At 43.8% G+C, this 24,078-nt stretch overlaps 2 protein-coding genes across 8 annotated transcripts in view; one reads left to right on the top strand and one right to left on the bottom strand.

Moving 5' to 3' along the window:
* Window positions 1-2,718: 2,718 nt before the first annotated feature.
* Window positions 2,719-11,311, bottom strand: RNF6 (ring finger protein 6). Of its 6 annotated transcripts, XM_084226630.1 has the most exons (5): window positions 11,058-11,162; window positions 8,918-10,484; window positions 7,392-7,601; window positions 6,788-6,895; window positions 2,719-5,501 (listed from the first exon to the last, which is right to left on the bottom strand). In XM_084226630.1, the coding sequence occupies exons 2-5, from the start codon at window positions 8,964-8,966 to the stop codon at window positions 3,793-3,795; spliced, it is 2,076 nt and encodes a 691-aa protein (XP_084082756.1). In that variant the 5' UTR covers window positions 8,967-10,484; window positions 11,058-11,162; the 3' UTR covers window positions 2,719-3,792. The 6 variants fall into 6 exon arrangements, with proteins under 6 accessions (XP_084082756.1, XP_084082758.1, XP_084082760.1 ...); XM_084226632.1 differs by lacking the exons at window positions 8,918-10,484; window positions 11,058-11,162 and adding an exon at window positions 11,254-11,311; XM_084226634.1 differs by lacking the exon at window positions 8,918-10,484 and having other exon boundaries at window positions 11,058-11,244.
* Window positions 11,312-19,589: 8,278 nt separating this feature from the next.
* The window catches only part of CDK8 (cyclin dependent kinase 8), a 67,498-nt gene continuing 63,009 nt past the window's right edge, over window positions 19,590-24,078 (top strand). For both annotated transcript variants that reach the window (XM_084226035.1, XM_084226034.1), the window contains exon 1: window positions 19,590-19,869. In XM_084226035.1, coding sequence (XP_084082161.1) covers window positions 19,742-19,869 — 128 coding nt within the window. In that variant the 5' untranslated portion in view covers window positions 19,590-19,741. The remainder of the gene's footprint in view (window positions 19,870-24,078) is intronic.

Raw genomic sequence — 24,078 nt, 5'->3', positions numbered from 1 at the left:
CCACAGCTGGTATATGGTATATGACTGGATAACAATAATCCTGAGCTTTCTGACATTTGCCCCCTCTCTCCCATGAAATCCTCCAGACTGCACTGATGTATGGTCATTCAAAAGCAAAGTCAGGTCTCAAAGCCTCTTCAGGAAGTGGCAAATTCTACAGCCCACAATCAAATTAATGTGTCTCATTTGTGAAACAATAATCCAGAGATGATCTGGACTGTTTGTTTGAAGAAGATCCCTACCTCTTTTTCTGAACAGGTGGTCTGTAGCAGACAGCTACTACAACAGGGACCATGCTGGTCTGCCTACTACTTGTGACCTGGCTCTCAGCTGGCTCCTCATCCATCCTGAGAGAGAGCTCATGCATTCCTGCTGCTCTTGCCTCAAAAGGCAGCTCCTCCCCATCACTGTCCTTCCTAAAGAGCCTGTATCCATCCACTGCAGCACTCCAGCTGTATGAGCTATCCCCCCAGGTCTCTGTGAACCTGATGTGATCACAGCCTTTGAACTGCGAACAGACCTGATTCCTCCTGCTTCTTCTCCAGTTTTCTGCACACTAGCACTCGAGATGCTGAGTTCTTAGAGAAAGAAAAGTATCTGCCCCACCTTACTGACCTGCAGGGACAGCTTTATTTGTGTGAACAGACCTGGAGCAAGCCCACTGCAACTCTCTTCCGTTATGAGGTTTCTCCTGCCCACATCACCTTGCACACTCTGATTACCAGCTTGGCCCAGCACATCCTCACACGGCTGCCAGATGTCCTGCCCCGCCCCACATCATTCCTAGCTGGCCTGGTGGTCAGCTTGGTTGGGCTCTGATCAGTCACTTGGTAGTTACCAGATAACTGCACAGGGTTACTTCACCAGGAGCTTGAGCATGGTGAAGTGGCATCTGCTTTTAAAAGCAGAATAGTTATTTCCCATCAAGGCAAAAGCATGTAGTGACAGGACATAACCCGCTATCATTTACTGTTTCCTTTCATAGTTCCAAATTTGCACGTTGCTAATTGTTGTGTGTTACTTGGCAACACAGGAAACCACTCCTATGTGACATATTATTAAAGAAGAGACTATTAGAGAGACATACAGGGCCAGAATATCAGCTAGAAAGTCACTGATAGTATCACACATGTAAGAAATAGAAAAATCTACTAATTCAGCCTGATATTTATCTTTGTAGGCATCATGTTTAAGGCAGCTCTCTTGGTCATCTTCCACATTAAGGCTTTCTACAGGCTCTGGATTAGTGCTACCAGTTGAACTTCATTTAATATTTCACTTTAAATGAACTAATTTGTAGAAATTCTGCCCACATTTTTCTATTTATTCCCATATAAATAAATTATGTTTCATAATGTCACCAAAGGACAAGGTAAAAAAAAGTGTTTGGAGGGTGGGGGTGGCAGAGAACTGAAGTTTTATCACAGAAATGGAGGTAACAAAAGCCAACACCAAACTGAATCACTATGATTTAATTGGTGCCATTAACACAGTATCTTGGGAAAGCTGAGTAATAAATTACATGCTTCTCAATGGAGGGGAAATACTTGACAACTCTCATGTGACAGGGCAGGAATATAGTAGTGGAGGCTTAATGTTTCTTTTCCTGTAGCCTTCAATTTCTACAGAAAGCTCCCAGTTAAATATACCCTGTCACAGATATCTCATCTTGAGCCATGTAACCAACTGTGCTCTTACACACAGCAAAATTCCTACTAGAATGGAAAAAAGGCACAGGGGATCGCTCTTCATCTCAAGTGCATTAGTGTAGCAGTTGTAAGGATTACAGTGAAAATGGACCTTCAAGGACCTGACCAGCAAGGCTGTAGTGAGCCAAAGGTAGGTTTCTACGTATGTGTCTTTTCAATCAGGCACATTTCAAATATAAGAAGAAGTCATAAGAGACAAAGAAGCAACAGAAGACATGTTTGTATTTATATACTGTCAACCTCAGCAGCTAACAGAAGTAAAAGAAAAAAAAAGGTAAAAAAAAAAGAAAAAAAAAAAAAAGCTAGCTCTTACATTTAAATCTCCTCACTCTTTACTGCAGCTAAGGAAGCACTCAAGGGAGGGGACAACAACCTTTGCAGTAATTAACAGCACAAATTACATCAGAAGAGATCTTAATGATATCCATAAACCATCTAAATCTCTTAAGAGTTTCTTAGAACTACTTTCAAGGAATGAAAAGAAGCTCTTCTGTTGAATTTATGACACAGGTTTTCCATTTGCAGAACTGAAGTAGACATCCCATCACATAGGATTTTATAGCTACCCTTGAAGGATATCATGAGCAGGTGTTTTAAGTGACACACCTGGCACAGAAGCACATTTGTCAAGGCCACTATCTGCAGGCAGAGAAAGGCAGTAGGACTTGTTCACTTCAAGTACTCTGTCTACTGCACAGAATACACACAGCAGATTAGTGCACAATTCTGCATTTCTCCAGGGATTGAGATGTAGGTTGCTCAGGAGACAAGCTCTGTAACATCCAGCTTCTCCTAGAAACCCCTGGAGCACTTTGAGCTGGGCTTTTATGCAACACAGTAACTAAAAGGCCAGGAACAGAGCTGGGGAAAAGCGGGGAAAAAGTGAAAACTGAGACTGAACATTAAAAATAGTAAGTTTTCTTATTAATCTACAGGATATGACTCAACAGTAATTCACATAAAGCCTCAATTATTTAACTTGCAACTTTATTTCAGTGTAAGTCATTGGTATAAAGTTCAATATCCAATTATACAGATACTGGGGATTTTCAGGGAAGTTTATTTTGTCCTTTTTAGTGTCTTTTGCCACTTGGTCTTCAGGCATGTTTTAAGAGGACTAACCCCACGTGTGTACCTTAAATTTCTATACAAAAGCACTTCAAGTCTTTGTTTTGTTCTTCTGAGTAGGATGCCCAAAACATGCATATTATAGACAATATAATGGTCAAGGAAATGTTTCCCCTCTTTAAACTAAGGCAGTTTAAACCCCAGGAATATTGATTGAGTAATTTGGAAGAGTAAAAAGGCTTCCTTAGTGCTCATTTATTCTTTGAGCAAGTAAGACACACCCTCTCGGAATTATTAGATTTGTTGACTGCTGTCTGCACTGAAAAGACAAAAGATTGTCAAAGACAGCATTTAATTATATACATTTCATAATGCCACTAACTCATCCACTTCTGAATAAGAACTTGTCAACGTTAAGAACTGTGTAAACCCACATGCAAAAATTGCCATAGAATTTTTTAAATAGAACCAAATTGGCAAGTTTTTGGAAAGGATATTTCAATGTTTTTAAAAAAAAGTCTAATAAAATGAGCACTTCAAGTAACTTAAATATCTTCAGCAAACATGTCCAGCAAGAAACTCTCTGTAAAAGAAATTGTTCTTAGAACAAAAAGCTAACAAATGGCTATTTAGCCACTATTTTTTCAACACAGTGGTGGGTCTGTGTGAAACATTTTGTAATCTAAATAAAGTGAGTCCATTACAATGTTAAAAAACATACATTAAGCAGGACTGATTAACTATTGCATTTCTGTATTTACAAAAGTGCTTAGCATAACAAAATTACCTAAAAAAATATAAACTTTACCAATATCATTTGGTTCTATGTGTGCTCCTAGACCTGCACTTGGAAAAAATAGTATTTACATTGTTAGATTTAGATAAGTTTCTATAATTTTTGAAGAAATTTAACAAAACTCCCCTCACAAATGGACCCATATCTAAGTCAATGAATTTCATCTGGCTCATAACAGAGCAGGAGCAAATCCTGGAGTGCTGAGCAGTACAAACAATTCTAGCCATTGTCTGTGGCGTTAGACCCCAGAACTGGCTGCCGACAAATTGGGCAGGTGGAGTTTTCAGAAAGCCAGCGATCAATACAATGAATATGAAACTCATGCGTACAGGGTAACTGCCTTAGCTTATTCCCTGTTGCATATTCATTAATGCAAACACTGCACGTTTTACTCCCCCATTCATTTTCAGTGTGAACATCCCCATAGTTCCGTGTAGAAAGATTGTCAATCTGCTCTTTGGTTAAACCTCTTAAACGATCATCATCATCATCATCCTCATTCAGCAGGAAGAAGTGGGCAAGTCGAAGGATGGGCAGCGTCCCATTCTCCACTAGGTTGTTTGCATTTTGAGACTGCCTGCTGTCATGATTGCGCCCAGAGCGTTGACTACCACCCCTCTGTCCATTTCTTTCCCTGCTGCCATCTACTGCACGTCCATTTCTAGACAAAACCCCACTGGGATCACTGCTGTTTGCTGAACTTGAGTTATTCTGTGCATCCGCTAAGTGATGACCGCCTCTTTGCACTTCTGAATTAGATTCTGTTTCCATTAAAGAACTCAGTTCTCCAAAGCCTGTCATTATCTGCCTAAGGATTGATCGGAGAGCCACTGAGGAAGGTTCCCCAAGCCCAGTTTCTGAAATCCGACGAAGAGGTATCCGTATAGTGCTAATGTAGGTCCGAATACCTGCGCGTTCTGAGCGGGATATCGTGCGTCGAAATCCCCCACTGTCACTTTCAAAGGTAACTGTGTTTTCTGACATTCCTACTCTAGAACGAGTTCTACTGGCAATGCTGTCCCGGTCTCTGTTTTCTCCAGGACGAATTCTTCTCACCTGAAGATCTAGTGTAATTGTTGGGTGCCTTCTGGCAGCAGCTACTGGCCTACCAGGTTCTTCCTCTTCCGAAGTTGTTCGTAAGGATGGGGCTACACTGGAAGGCTGGGGAGCCTGAGTGTTACCTCTTGCTTGCTCTTCAGTAGGCTGTGGAGAAGCTTGAGCTGTTTGTCTCCTACTTCTGTTGACCTGCTGTGCATTTCTATCCTGCCTCTGACCACGTTCCTCAGAACGAGCAGCATCACCTTGCCTTTGCAGCGGGGAGCGGCTTCGACTACTTAGGGTAGACCTCAGCCGCAAAATTTCTAGTCTTTGGTTTGTATTCATCCGGACATTAGTTCTAGCTCTACCCCTTCTGACTCCTGCAGAAGTACCTCTTTCTGGCATTTCTCTTGGTTCATCAGCAGCCACGGAATTATTTTGTGTAGTATTATTTGTCTGACCTGTCAGCTCCCTCGTTCTACTCCTGAGCCTCCCTGAGACTGCATGAGAGACTATTTCTGACCTTAATGCCATGGCACGTCTTAAAAGCCTGGTCCTTGCAGCTTCATTGTTTGCCTCTCTTGCAGCCATACTCCTTGTCTGTGGGGCTACTGAACTGGCAACTAGCTGACGTCTTCTTTCTACATACAGTCTGGTAGCATCTATATCAACATACTCCTCAGCAGAAGTTTCCAAACTGTTATGATCATGATTTATATTGATTTCAAGACTAAAGCGAAACTCCCCACTGTTTGGATTCGTTCGACTCACGGCTCTCCAGGTTTGGTTCCCACTCTGCCCACTGCGCGTGGCATTTCCTGTGCGACGAAATGTGTTAAGCCATTCAAGCAAAGAGTCGCCACTCGAGTTTTCCCCAAGAACTTCAGAATCTGAGAGAAACAAAGAATTGCAAACATTCATAAAACTGCATGCTCTGCATACTACAATGCACTCCAAATCCTCTTCACTTGCTAGGCTCTGACTTCAGACACAATACAGTAGCAGGGCACCTAACTTGCTACACTAATGTACAAAAATGTGCTCAGCAAAACTTACCAGTTCAACCTAGAATTTCTGTCTCTCCAGCAGACTCTCAGAGAAATTAATATGCCCAGACGGCCTCATCTGAGCCAATGTTCAGATTCAGATGGTCCAAAGAAGGTTGTATTTTCCAATACCTGCCCCTTGCTGAAGTTACCAATTTGGGAATATTTTAACAACTCATTTTGATACAGCAGGAAAAGGAATAACAAGTCTTGTCTTCTTTTGGAAAACATTTTTTACAAATGTTTCCTATAAGCAGTAGAATAAATGATCACAGAATCATTAAGGTTGGCAGGAATCTCTGGAGATAATGTAGTTCAACTCTCCTGCCAAGGCAAGGTCACCTAGAGCAGCTTACACAGGAACGTGTCTGGGTGGGATGCATGGTTTGAACAGATTTTCTCCTCTTGTGCAAATATACTCTTTTCCTATTACTATATCCACAGCTCCATTTTCAAGCCTTCTCCAACTACATGCTCAGGAGCAGATACAAGTGTTGTGGTTAGGGCTAACTGTGTCAAAAGCAGGCCAGTTGTCCTGATCAGAGTGAAAATCTTCCCTTAAAGGGATCAGATTAAGTTCTCCCTACTCCATCATCTCTGTGTCCAGGAAACCTCCCCTCCAAGAACATTGGTATCTTCATTTCTAAGCTGCCAATTCCTCTCCCAAATCTGAACAGAACTGGCCAAATAAGTAAGCCAATATGTCTGGGGAATTGAAGACAGTGCATAAAACACAAGCCTCACTTGACTAAAACAAATGGAAATGAAACAACAAAAGTGTCAAAACAGTGGAGACATTAACTGTTTTTTAATTAACTTCATTTCTACCTGCTCTAATACATGATAAAAAGCTTTAAGAACTGAAAAAATAGTAATTTTTGTGCTATTACATTTACTAGCAAAGGACAATGTGGGAAAAAGGAGCAAGTAATTTGTGATTAACATAAATGAGTTCTCATCAAGTATTTCAAATTTGGTTTTGTATCCTTAGGAAATCTCTGTTAAGCAATCCCCAATAGCACATTGAAAAAAAGAAAGAAAGAGAAATGAGTCTCTCTTAAATAGCTTTACAGAACACTACTTATGCACCACATACTACGTGTCTACATATATGAATGAAGAATGTTTACCTCCAACAGTTCTACCTTCACCTTCTCTGTTATCCAGATCGGACTGCGATGTCAGACGCTCCTTAGCCCCCTCCAAACGTTGCTGCAACTCTTCTGCTGTTATTTCTCCTGAATTAATTTACATTTTGATAACACTGTTAGATAAGACACTATTACTGTCTCTATACAGCCATGCAGAAACAACATTTTCTATCTTGAATGAAAATCTTCACAAGACAGACAGAACTGATGAAACCATAAAGAAAACAGCAGTAATGCGAGATCATAATGCAGATATCAGAGGAAGTAGGTAGTGGAGTGGAAGAAAAAGATGCTGAATGTGTTGACAATATGCCAGCTTCCAGTAACACTTCAGAGGCCCCCAAAATTGCCACACATGAACAGATATACTTGAATGTACCAAATGTTAATTATCTGGGTTTGGACATTCAAATGCAGCATGTTGGTATACAGGTGAAGTGATATACTTGTGTTCCATATGGAGAATTTTTCCCTTTCTACAAAGCCACAGAAGTCAGGCTGCTTGAGTCACAGTACCCCATGTGGTGCCTAACAGCAGGAGAGTTACTCCACTACACTTCTGCTGAAGGTGTGCACATCTTACCTGGAGTGCCAAGCAGGTTTCGGTCCCTCATTAACCTGTAGTCCTCCTCGTTGAGCTCGTTAATGAACTGGTAATAGGCCTCCTCCCTGCTGAGGCGCTCCAGCTGCCGCTGTCTCTCACCTTCGCCACTGCGCTGCCGTGAAGGCGTCTGCTCATTGCCATTTCCCGCACGGCGTCGGGAGCGATCCATAATGATAATGCCAAGCTGTCCTGGAAAAAAACCAGAAGATTAGACTGCCCAGGAATTACAGAAGTATTTAGCTGATTTGCAGTCAAATATCCCCAGCATTTTCAAAGTAATTAGTTTATTAATAGCTAAAGATGATTAAAGTGAACCAAGCTCCATGTTATTTGCCAACACAAGAGGGTAGTTTATAATTCAAATATATAAATACTTGTAGCTTGCTGAAAAATAGTTTCAAGCCCCCTTCCTCACTGAAAGGGCATACTGGTTGGTATGGCAACTTTAAAATAAAAATGCAATGACAGGTTGGGGGTTTTTTTTAGCTAAATAACGATATTCTAGAAAGTTAAAGGAATTAACATAAAATTTATGTCCTTTCTCTCAAGTAAAATACAACAGCAGTGGGGAGTATTTCAAAAGTTGAAGTATAGCTAAAACCACAGTTTTCTGATTATTGGACTGCAATTACCCACCCAGTGCAGATCTGTGACAACCCAAACATAAGACTACATTAGTATTTTCATCAGTAATATCACCCACATAGTGTACAGCCTACAGACTTCTTTTTGATGGAATGACTCTTCTGACATTCTTACATTATTTGTATATTTTCCTTGCATTCTCTAATCCAAGGATTAGCTAGCAAAGAGACATCCAACTCCAGAATATGGGGTAAAAGGGATGGGCTGTACTTTTGCCAGAGTTCTTCATGACTTACCAAATATTGAACCAGTGGGACAACACTGTTCAAAGGCAAGAAGAATAACTTTCCAGTGTCAAAGAGGCATCATCTCCATTGATTTCTGTGTCCTTACCACCTCCCTCTGGTTAGGACTCAATCCTCAGACCACTCCTCAACTTTCCTATTTTCTAAAGGAAACCTGTTCTTCCATTCTCTATTTGAAAGACGATAAAGTGTCCTTTCAATTGCACTTCCTGTTTAACAAAAGGCACCTGCAACACCTGCTGAGGCAGACACCAGTAAAAAGAAATCACTTCTCTACAGAGATCATCAAGCTAGAGAAGCCCCAACCTCACTGCACCAATCTGCTTGCCTGTGGGTAAATGCCCGTTTTACTCATTTGCTTTTTGTCAATTTAGACACACATAAAAGTCACTTCAAGTTTAGATGACAGAGAAAACACAGAAAACAGCATTCTAAGCACATTCCTGATCAATAATTAGTCTTCACAGGACAGGTGATGAGACAACAAACAGACCAAACCAACTATTAGAAATACATCCAAAAAAAAAGCAAATCTTCATCAAAACTGCAAACACACACAAAAAAAATCAGAAAATGTATTTGTCAACAGCAGAAGCTGGCATACATTTAATATACCTTTCTTACGTTCTTTGTAGGATCCATTCTGATGTATCCTTGGTTTCATTATTTCCACACCTCATGTTAGTTCCCCCCACCAGCCCCTGTCCCAGGTAACTGCACTTCTAAGCACACTTCTTCCAAATCAACCATCTCCCTCCCATGTCCAACACTACATTTTGGTGCATTTAAAATCTTCTCTCCCAGCTCTAACTCATTTAACTTAAAAGAAATTAAATCTGAGTATCTTCCCTTCCATTTTCCATTCCCATAATATTTTTTCTTTTTAATCAATGTTGTCCTCTTAGCTCAGCCTCACAAGCTATAGATAATTGCTGACTTTGATTTCCCACAAGGGTTATGTTCAAATCAGGTCACTTCTCCTATCACACTTCTAAACACGAATTTCTCATCCAGCTCTTCCTCTTACACCTCGGTTTCCTCACAACAAAAGCAGTTCCCACCCAACCCCCAGCCAGAACTATCATTACCTTGGCAACACCCATCGTGAAAATTATCTAATTAATACTATTACCATGAAAATCCCCAATGCAGACCAAACTGAATACTGAAGTGCCTCTGTCCCAAGGAACTTACAACTTGACACAGGTGCAGCAGGGACAGGGGGAAGGAGGAATGATAAAATTAATTCAGTTTCACGTGAGGTTGTCATTTAGACAAATGCCTTATAACAACATGTGGCTGCTTGCCCAACAATGACCATTCTAAGTTAACCGACTTCCCAGGTACATCACTGTACTGCTGCACTGAATAAAATTCCAGATATATTCTTAAGAAGTCTATCACCTATAGTGCCCCTCAATCTAAATTTAAAGTGATGTTCAAAAGAGAGGTTCTTTAGTTATCAGTTATCCACAGAAAATCTAGAAATCTCTTTGATTTTGTGGGTAGTTAAGGAAAAATAAAATACTCTTTTGTTGACAACTATATGGTAGGATGATTAGTCACGCTCCTTGAATGACTCACTTAGAAACGGTAAGGAGTGTGAAGTGCTTGGTTGTCCCATCTGTTTAACATAACTCCAGGGATGACAACTACTATCTCTATTTATCAAATACCATCAAAACTAAGTACTTTGCCACCTAAAATGTTTTAGACTTGTTAAAGTTGAAGGGTATTAACTGTATCATAAATGAAGTACATTGCACTAGAATATTTCTGGGTATTGAAAAGTTGAAGGCTATTAACTAATAAAATGCAAAAAACTGAAATCGAAATCCAGTTATAACTTGGATTACTCTTCCTTTGCAAAGAGGTAGGGGTCGCATGCCAACAGCTTATGTTTTCTAGCATTTTCAACCTAAGACTTACTCCTTTAGACCTTCATTCATGATTACCCTAGCCTATTCTTTAAGGTTTACGACTATTTTTTAATATATACCTTATGCTTTTAAGTTTCAGCCTGTTTTCCTAAGTACTACCCCCGGTTCAATTACGTACTCACTTTCTAAAAGACTACCACCTAACTGCCACTACGGGGTTTAACTGAGGAAACCTCCCCGAGCTAGAGGGCTATTTAGCATTTCTGTCACACCACAGCCTCCAGGCATGATGATCTCACCGACTTCGGGAATAAAAAAAAAAAAAAAAAAAAAATTAAAAAAAATAAAAACAACCCTCAAACCAAACCCAAAAACCCCCACGCATGAAGCCTAGGGAAGGAGGGGAGGAACGAGAGAAAAAGGGAGAGTCAGAAGGTAATGAAAACACCGCCCCCGGGACACCCAGCGCAACCCAAGCCGAGGGCCCGAGAGTGGCCGCCCGCCCCCGGCCCGGGCCGGCAGCAGAGCCCGCAGACGCCAGAGCGGAGCCAGGCCCAGGGCAGGGATGGGGCCGCGACCCCAGGCCGTGGAGCCGCGAGGCACGGGGGATAGATCGAGCCCCGGGGCCCGGTCCTGCCCCGCCCCCGCCTGTTGCCGGGGGGACGGGAGCGCCGTGACTGACGGGGCTCCCGCCCAATGTCCCGGCCGGCCCGCGGCCGCCGGCCAATGGCAGCAGCGCCTGGCAGCCCGTGCCCTCCCGCCCCGCTCCCCCACGGCTGCCCGGCCCGGTCCCGACACCCACCGCCCCGGCCGGACCCACGCTCTCCGCCGCTGCCCGAGCCCACGGCTCCCCTGCCCGCGGCGGACCGCGTCACCTGCTGCGGCAAACTGGGGAGGCGCCCGTGCCGCCGCCTGCCCCGGTGGGGGGAAGCCTGCCGAGAGCGCGGCCGGCAAAACCCGACAGCCCGTCCCTGCCTGCTGCCGGCGGCGGTGCGGACCGGCCGGCTCAGCCCCGCTGCGCGCCCCGTCCCTCCGGGCGGCAGCGGCAGCCGCCCCCGCCGGGACACCGACCCTGCGTGTGCGAGCGGGGCGCGCTCCAGCTCCTATTGCCGTCCGGGTGCCGGCTCCAGCACCGATTGCGGTCCGGGTGGCTGCCGGCGCCGCCGGCGCAGGTTCCGTGTGCGAGAGAGCCCCGCCGCGAGCCCCGCCCCCTGGGCGCAGGCGCGTTTGGCACCGTGTGCTGCCTTACATAAGGAACGAGATTGATTACGGAGTCGCTGTTCCTTCTGCTCCCTCCTTCCCGGGCTGCCCGCGGCTTTAAATGGGATGCTTTTCCTTCTTCCGTCACTTTGCCTCCCTTTCTTCGCTTTTTGTTTATGTTTCCTTCTGCAGGAATCTCCCACTGAACTTTTTCTAAAACGTTCAAAAAATAATTGCTGGGTGCCATCAGCTCAAGCCGCAGTTTCAGTGATTGCCATTTGCAGAGCCTTGGGCAGAAGTTCTCCCACGGGAGACGCAGAACCTCTCCCAAGGTTTTGCCGGTTTTACTTGCGGACACACTGAGGGCACCCACAGTGTGGGGCCCGAGCTGCTGTGCGGGTTTGTCTCGACACACCTTGACAAACTCTCCGAGTCGGCAAAATGAGGGGATTTGGCCGGGAGGTGCTTCTGTGTGAAACCTCTGCCCCATCCCTCTCACGCCCACACTGCTCTTGTGTTCAAACTAAAATAAACAAGAGTTTGGGTATTTTCTGTGCAATTGGTCTCGTACAAAGGAGGGCCCTCGGTAATGGATGAGGTGCGAGGAAGGGCTCAGGGCCGCTGTCCGGGAAGATGCTTTCACAACACACCCAGGATTCTTTTATTCTGCTTAAGGAAAAAAGTTTGCACAAGTATTATGTTTAGGTTGGGTGATAGTTCCTGTTCTGCCATTAGGTGGTTTCCATGGGACAAACGGCTGGGACAGATTCTTAACACCAAGGCCAGATCAGGAACTACTCTTTCCTCACTGCATTCAGAAAATGGCAACCTCTTTGTTTTTAATGTTCCTTGTCACAGTGTAAATAATTAGTATTCTATTATGATTCACCTTGCCTGAAGCAATTACAATATGTCCTTCCTGAAGATCAAAAGATCAAATTTATGTTTATAATAAATGTCAGACTATATATACTATATATATATATAACTTTATATATATGTGTGTGTATAAGTATATATATATGGTTATTTTTTTAAATGTTTTCCTCTCATAGTCTACTTTTACTAGTCACTGTTCTACAGTCAAACACAACATCTTCTCTGGTATCAAGCCCACATACAGACTGTTCCTCCAGAAGGAAGTTATGATTTAGATGGGTGAATAAACGCATATTTCCATACCAACACCTTACACTGAATTAGTTTATTTTCCACTGATCCGTTTTCCAGCACAGAATTTAGTGTCCATGTCCAGTTCATAGTGATGTTTCACAACAGCACACTATAACTAAGTAAAGTACTTGTTCATTTTATGTTGTGTTATTAATACAAAATGACAAGAGTAGATCTTAGAATATTATTGCACTGCAGCAGTGCTGTCCACACAACCGCTCTTTGCAACTATAATAAAAACAGCCTGTGGAGGGCAGCAAACCTCAGGCAATTACTAAATTTTGTAATTAAGAATTTTAAGAACCTAGATTTAATTTGATTGCTCTGTCTTTTAGTTTCCTTAGAAAGTAGCTCTATTCTCAGCATCCAGAGTTCCAATATTCAATGTATACAGCGTGTCAAAGGGATGGGGCCACGCTCTTTTTGGTGGTGCTGAGCAATATGCCAAAGGGCAATGGGCCCTTTGAAATTGATGCACAGGACGTTCTACCTGAACATGAGGAAGAACTTTTTTACTGTGCAGATAACTGAGCAGTGGGACAGGCTGCTGAGAGGGGTTGTGGAGTCACCTCCCCTAGTGATACTCAAAAAGTTGTCTGGACACCACCCTGATTAATGTGTTCTAAGGAACTCTGCTTGAGCTGGGAAGTTGAACCAGATGACCACTGTGGTTCCTTCCAACCTGACCCATTCTGTGATGCTGTGAACACAGAAAACTGATTACCAGGACGTGACTACTTCCCTTTACACAGCTCTTGTTTGCCTGCGCATGGAATATGATTCCCAGTTTGGGAGTCTCAAATAGAACAATCCTGATATGGAAAATTCCTGATGAATCGGAGTGAGTTCTGCTGAGTGCACTAAGATGGTCCTGGGGCTGGAGCACTCACCACGTGAGAGAGGCTGTGGGCCCTAGGACTTCTTCAAGCTGGAATAATGGGCAGCCTGCCAATACTGACAAGGAGCTTACTGAAAAGACAGAGGCAGGATTTGTATTGAGAGAAGGACAGAAAAATTTACCTGGAGGATAGTCAGGTTCAGAAAGGCTATGGAATCTCCCTCCATAGAGGCTTGAGTGGAAAAACCACTTCACTCAAGCAACCTGAATTTAAGAGTAGCCCTGCTCTGAGCATGATATTCTCCTAGAAATCATCCAGAGATCCCTTCCAACCTGAATATTTCTATGATTATATGAAATAATATAAATATTTAATTTCAGGGTTTATTTCCCCTCAGGCAGGGCTTTTCTCAGTAACGAAAGTGACTGTGAGTTCACGGTCTGAACTTTGAAGGTTTGCAGAGGCAGGATCAGAGAATCACTTAGTTTGGAAAAGACTTTTAAAATCCAGTCCAAACCATTGACCTAGCACTACCAAGTCCCCTAGTAAACCATGTCCCCAAGTGCCACTTCTGCATGTCTTTTAAATACCTCGAGGGATGGTGACAACTGAATCTCTGTCAGGAGCATAACATAGGCTGATTGTTACCGTAGGTGGTCCCAAGTCTGGCAAACAGATGTTTCACTGAATGCAAGCACAACTCTCCTATACAGCACCTGGATCCAAAGGACTGATGTATGTTTGTTAGTAGCTTGCACTCCAGCCAGAATCTACGATGCTTTGTTAGATCAGTTTTATGGTAAAATATAGTTGAGTGAAAAAAATCCCAACACATTGTTATACATAGGAAACTGTTTGTAGAATCAGCACTTTAGTTATCTGTATTAAATAAACTGCTTTTTTAAGTGCTGCCACTACTCAGCTCACTCATCTGCACATAAAAATTTCAAGGTTTCTGAAAAATACTCAGACTGTGCAAGTATGACAGTTAGTTTTTCTTTTCTCAGTGAAAAGGAAAAAGTGCCACCACATTATTGTCTTGCCTTCAGCTTCCCCTGGACTAAACAAAAAATGGAAGATGTATAGCACTCAGCAGGACTGCACTTTTTGAGTCAATACCAAGCTGGGAACACCTCAGTCACCACTAAAGAATGTCTCTATGGGGATAAGGGAAAATTTTAGCAGGTAGCTAACAGCTTTATGAAAAGCTTTCTGAAAAGCAAAAGTATGCTCAAATTAGGCAAATTATAAGTGGAATGAGCAGACACTCTAATGGCATGGGGACAGTATTGTAGGTTATCTACTCATAAAATACAAAGATGAGAAAGCAAAAATATTAAACTTGACTTTTCTTTATTTTTACTCTGTTTTTGAAGACTGCAAAGCAAAGAGCAAGCAGCTTGTTGTACATTTCCCAGCTGTAAGCTTTGCTTCACAAACTTTGACTCTAGCACTACCACCATGGCCACAAGCACGCAAACACACACCCCTTGGGGTAGATTGTTTTTCTGTTGTAATCTTAAGGTGTTCCTTATTGTGAGTTTATAGTGGTTTGTTCCATGTAGCCCGTTCAGTTTCCTCAAAGGTTTTGCCCTGAAGTTGTTCACTGCTATTTTCCTGCCTAATCTTATGTCAGTCACCATGTCAATCTCCCTTGCACCTCCGTGATTTCCAGACCCTTCCTGCCAATCCTGGAAGTACTGCCCTCTTGCCTTGTTCATCAAATGTAACCCCACCCTTTTCTCTAGAACCTTCCTTGTCTATCACCCTTCCCTTGAATTTCCATTGGTGTGCCAAGCCTGATCCCCTCCCATGTTATCCCTATTGGGATATAACCTGGAATCTGTCCCCACTTACATTTCTCCCCTGCTGTTCTACTATTGGTTATCCTTCCTAGTACCCTCCCCTGTTTTAAGTTGCTGTTACCCTATTGGAGTTTTGTCACTTGTGTGTGGACTCTCTCAGAAATTTAATCGTCTTGAGACCTTATACAAGTGGCCCCTCTCATCTCCTTTGTTCTGGCTTCCTCGACTTGGGATTCCCATCAGCAGCTGCCCAGAGCAGCTTTGCTGCCTCTGGGAGTTAGGCAGCCCTGCTCTACTGCCCTGCTCTGCTGCCACCCAGGCTGGCCCGAGGGGCGGACAGGGGCAGCCGCTCTTGGCACGGGCCAGGAGGTGGGAGCCAGCGGGGGGATCACCAAGCGACTGCCCGTGTCAACCCCTCCCAAAACCTGCTTTGCTTTTGTTATTGACGCTCCCTTGTCGTATTTGGGATGGCCACAATACAAAGCAACACTCCATTTTCAGAAAGCTTCAAAGTATGCACGCTTTTTGTACATTCTTACAAAACTCACAAGTTTACACTTTACTCATTGGTCAGGAAAGACAAACAAAGTGCTTATTGAAATAGACGGTTGCAGATTTCTCTTATTTATCCTTCTCTCTTTCTTGGTTTCTATGTCAATGACCTTGGTAGGAAATTCTTTCAGGGGTAAACATGGATTCTCTTATCAAACTTCTCTCTGGCTTACAGAAGTCGCTGTAAAACTTTTTCCACACTCTCATACCCCAAGTGACAGCATTTACTTATTGTCACAATCCAGCCTGTTCCCAGACAATCCAAGCTTGCACCTGAAAGACAATTCCCTGAAATACATTCAGAAATATTTAATGCTGTCAGCCTTCCTTGCCTGCTGGCCTCTCCAGTCACATCTTGCTTTGATAACTGTCTCCAACCCACTGCACATTACCAGCACCAACATGGTAACAGTGGCTTTCCTGTGGAGAACTCTAACATCTTTCACAGGTGCGGTGATGCCAGACAAAAAACTGTCAGAAGCGTGTGTGTTCTGGACATATTAGAAATTACACAAACTCGGAACAGAAGGATATGATAAAGCAAACCATGATTGTTGTTAGAGGAAAAAAAAGAGGAAAGCTCCAAAAATCCAACTTCAGCAGGATGTGTTAAGCATATATTTTTAAACTGAGTCCTGAGAGAGCATGAGAGAAGGGAATGAAAAACAGGCAGTAAGAGATAAGAAATCCTCTCAATTGAAAGGGCCACTGTGGGGACGGAGACCTGAGAGTCAAGAGTACCAGATCCGGGTTGTGTCTGTCTTTTGAAGAGTGGGCCACAATTTAAACTTTTCCTTGAAATTATATTACACTATGACAGATTTTTAAAATTAAGCACAGAAAGTATGCAACTTTCCATGAAAGAGAATTAAAAGTTGACCTTGAAATGTCAATACTTATTTCTCATTAAAAAAAGAGCCAACGTGTGCATTCTGTTTCAAATATCTCTTGAGTTGGGGACCATATGTCTGAACTGGTAAAATCAAACACTGGTTTCAATGCAAGCACCTGAAGTGGAAACAGAGTGAAGGTGCAGCAGGTTTACAGCTACACTCATTCTGGAAGGCATACAATTCAAATGGTATGTAAAACTAAGGAAAGAAACATTCAAGCAAGCTTGTAAATATTCTTACAACAGGACCAACAATCTGGAAAAGAAGATATCTCAGTTGTGGTTTTGATTTCTCAGAGTTTGTCAAAGTATGGAATTCTTTCCAAATGTTTTATGCAAATGTGAAACATAGCACAGGTCGTCAGAAAAGGAATCTGGATTGTCTGTTCTTGTATTCCTTCATGATCTCTTTCCTTTCTACGCAGACATTGTTTGTCTTTCCCACCCTGCAATGTTTCAGCTCCGGACGGACTAATCCAAACCATTAATTACCATGCAGTAATTGGATCTGTGTGGAGGAGTTTGGATGTTCTTTGCCTCCATAAAAAAGTGATTAATAACACAGAGAAGAGCACAAAGTTACAGAAGTGTGGTTATTGCTAACTCCCCTGCTAATAGGACTGCAGGTAGTGAGCAGGCCAGAGGTACTGTACATGGTGGGTTTGGCCATGCAAGCTTGGTCCCTTACTGTCCCTGAAAGTCCCCAAAGCCAAGCAGTCCCTGAAAGCAGAGATGGGGCTGAGATGGATGAACTTTGTGAAGTGGATGGCATCTTCCAGATTGTTTGATCTCTGCTGGGCTGCCCTGACCTGTTTCTGTTTGGTTGGTGTAGTGAAGTGCTGGGCAATGTTCTTGTAAAATTTAGTTGAGTTGCTGGGCAAATAAAGTGTAATTTTGCTGCTTCTCTCAATTGCACTTATTTTTTGTAACACACGCCTAATTGCTTTATTCAACATACATAATATCCCTAACAACTACATAGCAACATACTGAAAGTCCAACTGTGGGCATCTGACATGAGTCTCATTGAGTGATGCCAGCTTGGGAAGCAGGCACAATCCCCAATTTTCAGTGCTAGTGTGTAAATGAAAATTAAGACTTATAAATGAAAATTGAAATTATTTTAGATGATTCCAGAATGTTGTTGCTTCTTTCAGGAGCCATCATGTTCTTTGATATCGCTAAGTTAGGGGATTTGAGTGCCTACTTATTTACTCAATGTGCTGCATTCTTGACATGAAATGTGAAGCATGCGTGCGTGACTATTAAAAATGCCAAAAGCTGGGCTGTAAGTAGAAAGATTGCTGTAGCTTTAGTTTAGTTCCAAGCTGCCTGTTGTACACAATTACCGGCTGACTTTGTGTTGAGTCGGTGACTCTGGCTCTGTCAGCCAAGGAGAGGAATTGGGAAATGTCCAGTTCCTGGTCACATACAAGGGGGCCTTGCTAAACACAAGAGTTTTTGTATTACATCCCTGTAGTAAAATGCAGGGTAGGTTTGATGAAGGGAGGAAATGATGAGGAGGACTCCATGGATATCAGAAGGCTAATTAATTCCTTTATTATATTATATTATTCTATACTATATTACACTATATTACTTTACATCTAAACTGAATCTGCTCAAGCACTCAACTCAACTCAACTGCCCAGAATCTTGTGACTGTCTGCTGACCGACAGTCTGCACATGCGCTTGGCCTTGATGGGCCAAGGAAACAAAACACCAAAACCTTGGGTGAACAGTCTCCACATTGCATTCTACTTTGGCACAAACACAGGCACAGCCAATGAGATAAGAATTGTTTCTTCTTTCTCTGAGGTTCCTCGCTGCGATTCCCAGAAAATACCCTTGGGAAGTTGTGCCCTGCTTTTCTCAGTGACGAGAAATGTGGCCACACATCCCGACTGATGTCAGCAGCCACACAGAAAAGGTTTGTCAGCACTGTGACATTCATCTGTGTCTTGAGTGCTGTGAGCAGCCCGGGACACCACAACATAAGGACATTAAGCTATTAGAAAGTGTCCAAAGCAAGGCAACCAAGATGGGGAAGGAGTGGCTGAGATCATTTGGTCTGTTCAGACTGGAGCAGAGGAGACTGAGAGGAGACCTCATTGCAACTTCGTCACGGAGGAAGAAAGGGGAGCGGGCACTGATCTCTGCTCTGTGGTGCCAGTGACAGGACCGGAGGGAATGGCCTGAAGTTGTGTCAGGGGAGGTTTAGGTTGGATATTAGAAATAGGTTCATCACCCAGAGGGTGGTTGGGCACTGCACAGGCTCCCCAGGGAAGAGATCACAGCACCAGCCTGACCGAGCTCAAGAGGTGCTTGGGCAACTCTCTCAGGCCCATGTTGAGACTCTTGGGGATGGTGCTGTGCAGGGCCAGGATCTGGACTCAAGGATCCTTGTGGGTCCCTTCCAACTCAAAAGATTCTGCGATTCTCTGATTTTGCCCATGTTCATAGTCGTGGAATTGTCTTAATTATAGTGGTGCTAAGAGATGCTCAGAGCAGCAGGGACCAGCTGCGTCTGCCCTCGCCAGCCTGGATCGAGTCGGGGACCGGGATACTCACGGTAGCCAAGGCCCTGGGAAGGGACCGAGCGCGGGTCGCGGTGGCTGCTCTCGGCGGGCCCCGTGCCCCTGGTGCCCTGCACACGAACTACAGCTCCCGGCATGCAGCGCGGCCCGGCCTCCCTCCCTCCGCCTGTACTACACCTCCCGGCGTGCGGCTGCGTCCGCAAGGCACGCCGGGACGGCTCCTTCCACGTGGTGCGCTGCCCGCGGCCGGGGAGGTGCCCGCGGTTTGCGACGTCCGTTTGCGGCAGCGCGCGCGGGCGCGGCCCCGAGAGCCCGCCCGGGGACCGGCGGCGGTGCCGCTCCTGGTGCGGGGCGAAGGGAGGGACGGAGGGAGGGAGCGCCGGGGGTTGGGGCTCGGAGCGAAGGGAGCAGCCCCGCCGCTGGATGTTCCGCGGGGCGGCGCGGGGGCCTCCTCCTCCTTCTCCTCCTCCTGCTGCTGCTGCCGCCGCCCGGTGTGTGCGGCGGGGCGGGGCGCGGCTGCCGGGGGCGGCGGCGGCGGCGGATCGCGGCGGGCGCCCAAGATGGACTATGACTTCAAGGTGAAGCTGACCGGAGAGCGCGAGCGGGTAGAGGACCTCTTCGAGTACGAGGGCTGCAAGGTGGGCAGGGGCACCTACGGGCACGTCTACAAAGCCAAGCGCAAGGACGGGTGAGTGAGCGAGCGAGCGAGCGGCGCGGCTCCCCGCGGGACCCCCGGCCGCCTTCTGCCCCACGGGCTCGTGTGCCTCCCCCTCGCTCCCCGCCTTAGTGCCGTCCTTTCTCCGGCCCTGCCGGATCCCCGCCCGGTGAGCCCCGCGGTAGCCCGGCCGGCGCTTGGTTCCCCCGGGTCACTGCGAGCGTCGCCAGCCCCTCAGCGCTGTGCCGGAGTCGTGTTTCGGTAGCGGGTGGGCTTGGAGAAACAAATTTTGTGCCCGAGGAAAACCGTTCCCTTAATGGTTTCTCGTTATGAGTAAATCGCTGGCCGCTTATACCGTTCAGCCTGATCATCAGCTTCATAGAACGGGGTTTTTTTGTTGTTGTTTTTAACAATGCCTTTTTTTAAAATATGATTTATTACTTGTAGTCACCATTTTGGGTCGTCTTGCTGGCTGCTTCAGAAGCCGAAGTCTGCTCGTGCTTTTGAGGCTTTAGAATGCTTTAAACCACCTTTTGTGTATGACCGGTTCATGTTCTAGACCTGAGTAAATTAATTTCTTGGCATAAACATTTTGAAGAAAGACCGAATTAATCTGTCATTTAGGTTTCCCTCTTCCGTGACATGGCATCACTTGCTGAGCAGCGGAACAATAGGAAGTAGGGAACAGGAGAAACGGGAGAAGCACGGGTTGTTCCTGTAGCAGGTTCTAAATTTTGAATTGCATCTAGTCTTTCTCTTAAAGTCTCACCGCAGTGGTGCTCTGTATGCTGTCATTCAAATAAGGCGCATTTCAAAAGTCTGGTTGTTATTTTTGCATTGAATAAATAAACTTTTAAAGCTGGCTGTGGTCAATCATGGCCAAAATACGATCTGGTTGTGTTTACATAAGCGTTTGATTCTAGAAGGAAATGCTCTGGCTATTACCTAGAGAACAGCTCTAATGAAAATGGTTGCACCTTGTTTTGTCTCTGTCTTAAACATGCTGATATTAATTGCAGCACAGTTACTTCAGCCTGAATTTTGTTAGATGATGGAAGTCAGGTAACTACTTTTTTGCACTTTTATGTTTGAATCCTTTGCAACTGTTCATAGGAAAAAATCTTATCTTGCCCAAATTCTTTCTATTCTGGGAGGGCAAGAGGAAAAAAAAAAACAGTTGTAAGTGTGATAAGCTGTTGCCTCAAGTCTCCTTATATGCAGGCACAGATGCTGCTGATATACCCAGCCCTGGTTTCTCTGCCCATACAGAGATCTGTAATACGAAAAATAAGTCGAGGTACTGAAAGATAGGGCTACATTTCTAATGTTTGTTTCAGGCAGCTTTGCAGCTGTTCAGCCTGTTGGACTGCAGCAATGTGTAAGGAATTCGGCATGTCGTACTGCTGAAAAATTTTTGGTGAAATTATCGGTCTGCTTGATGTAGTTTGGGAGAGTATGTTTGAAAATGCTGCTGTTTTGAGAAATTACAGCAAGAAAATGGAATTGTTTGCTTTTAAAATGGATAGTTTTACAGTAGCATGCATATGTTTGCTTTAAAAATGGATGGGTTTACAGTAGCATGCATATGTTTTTAAATTTTCACTCTTGTAGATGAGAGGGGAAATCAAAGCATGGTATTTGATTAACTTTGGGGGAAAAAAAGATAAGCAATATATATTGTCTCTTTTTTTCTTTGCTTTGTTGTTCTTTTAGTGCCTTGTTAGCCGTCCCTTTCCATAATACTTCCCATTTGCCTTTCTGATTTCAGAAAACTTTTTCTTTTAAATATCCTGTGTAATTGCCCTTGGACAGTCACTAAAATATGTTAAATAGAACCATCCATAGATGCTTTTGTAGCTTGTAGTACATTTGTACATATGTGATCTTAAATTACAAGGGTGGAATAAGGATTGAATGTTTTGTTTACATCCTTTTATCGAGAAGCAATCGCTTAAAAAAGCCAATAATAACATTTAGTAATAACATTTAATGGTCCTAAAGCTGTAGTAATGGATGGATGTTATGTCCTGTGGTGGGCAGTACCTGCAACAGAATTCAGTATTTGTTTATTAGTACATGCATATATTCAAAATATACTCTTGCATTGTTTTAGTGTTACCCAGATGGTAAGTAATGATGGATCAATAATTTTTCAGTTGTTTCTAGAGTCTATACAGCTCAAACTTCCTTTTTTTATATTTCTCTTGAGCTTAGAAGCGTTCTTTAAACTTTGCTACATGATTCTGATTCTTAAATTATGTAGCACAAATCTTCTAAGATATGCATGATAATTTTTAGAGTACTTTGAAAAGTGGCTTGCAGGAGTGCAAATACTTTGTTAACAGTAGTGCTTCAGCTTTTTTTTAAATGACATCTTTTATTATGGATGACTAAGAGAGAGAAGGATCACAAAAAATAACTAAATTTTAGTAATTCAGTTTGTGCAAATATATGTTATAAGGCCTTTGGTGATAAAACCCAATTCTAAAATACTAGGAGCAGTGTCTGTAGTATAACTGCAGTCTTCGCCTCCTTTTTTTTTTTTTATTTTACTGCTTTACAGGTTTTACAGCTGCCTCTGAGGTGCAATAAGGCGATTAAAAACTAGATAGCAGCTGTGTATGCTAGTCCTAGGCAGTTAATTGCATCATTGGAACTACACAGGAATATTTTGGAGGACAGTCTTTCAGGAATCTTGATGGGGTGAGAATCCTTCTAATGAAGGAGAGGTGTCCTGTGGTATGTGTGCTGGTGACCAGATGTGAGTGTAACCAGGGTTTCTTTCATGTCTTGCTCCAAGAAGAAAGCCAGTCCAGCTCTGCAGTGTCCTTTGCCACAAGATGCAGCTTGGGGTCTCTACTGGTCCATCTCAGAGGAGCACCAGGCACAGCTCCATGGACGTTTCTCACATATTAACTGCCAGACTTGACCCAACTGAACACCAAATCAGCTGAGTGACAATGTTAGGCATCAGAACTGAGCTCTATCTGATGCACTACCTGCAGCAAAATGGTATTCTGGAGTTTTTATTTGAATCTCTTCTATTTTAAGTTTGTGGTCTGTCTAGGTGGTTGAATCTTCCTGGCTTTTTATTGAATGGTGGTGTCTTTTTCATCAGTGCAGTACCTGCAGTGGGCTCTAAAACCTGCTTAGAGCAAAGTCTGTGAATTGATGGGGTTTATTTTTATGGCAGAAAGGTGTACAAAGAAGCATTTGACTCTAATGGGGTTTATTTTTATAGCAGAAAGGTGTACAAGAAGGCATTTGGCTCTAATGGCATGCACTGGGAAGGAAGCACAGGCATGGTATGTTGAGCATCAGTCTTCAGATAAAGGAACTGTTGCTCATATCTAGTGTTTGTAGGATAGTGTACCTTTTTTTTTTTTTGTCCAGAAAATGTCAGTTATTTCCTGCATAAAATTTACCTTATGTGCCATTTGGGTGCTCCCTCAGGAACGCTTCTTGACCCTGCTATTAAATCTACCTATTTGACTTATGCTGGGCATGGAATATATGCCAGCAGTTTTTGTTTGGTGAACTGACATGAAGATCTACTGTTCTTACTTTTTCTTCTCTGCAGCTCCCTAGGAGCTGAGTGCCAGTCACCGTCAGACTGAGGTGGCAGGACACTGGGGTCTCCTGTGCAAGCCTGGCTGCCCAGCTTGTGCAGCAGAGGAGGTACAGCCTGTTGGTCCTGGGGCTGGCACCATGTGCTGAGCACGTGGTAATGTCAAAGCCAAGTTCCCAGGCTTACTGGGATTGGTCTTCCGCTGCTTTCTTGGCTCTCCTCTCCCTTTTTATGGTACAGCTATAGTCAGAAATCTGAGAGAGAAGCCTATTCTGTGGAGGAGGGCTGACTGTTTCAGTGGCAATTTGGTGTGTTTCCAAATAATCATTTTTCCTGTTTATTAGATGTGGTTTGGATGACAATAAGAAACTACTGAATGTCCCCGTTAGGCAGTATCTAACTTTTAAATTACAACAGCAAAAAAATTATGCAGTTGAGGGTCTTTAACTGTAGAAATGTTCCCTGGTGCTTTATTGAAAGCTTTCCTAATCTCTTGGAAAGAGACTTGAGTGGTGAGACCGAAGGTGGGAAACCAACACTAAGCACACTGAGCAAACTGATGCTGTCCTAGTTGTTGTCAGGAACTGTCAGAAGTTATGTTGGTCCCAAACACAAGTGGAATTGGGCTTTTTGGTTTTTTTTGTAATTTCAGCGCTTAGAGTTCTGTGTTGGAA

Source organism: Fringilla coelebs, assembly GCF_963513975.1.
Source record: "Fringilla coelebs genome assembly, chromosome: 2".
Classification (NCBI taxonomy): domain Eukaryota; kingdom Metazoa; phylum Chordata; class Aves; order Passeriformes; family Fringillidae; genus Fringilla; species Fringilla coelebs.
The sequence above is the reverse complement of the archived record's forward strand: the minus strand, read 5'-3'. Positions and strand labels throughout refer to the sequence as shown.

Bases quoted from the DNA above. Each gene is read 5' to 3' on its own strand.
- RNF6 (XM_084226630.1), bottom strand. From the start codon at position 8,966: ATGAAACCAAGGATACATCAGAATGGATCCTACAAAGAACGTAAGAAA. The intron at 7,602-8,917 runs GTATATTAAATG...GTTTTTTTCCAG, and splicing joins CTACAAAGAACGTAAGAAAG to GACAGCTTGGCATTATCATT. The intron at 6,896-7,391 runs GTAAGATGTGCA...AAATTAATTCAG, and splicing joins AAACCTGCTTGGCACTCCAG to GAGAAATAACAGCAGAAGAG.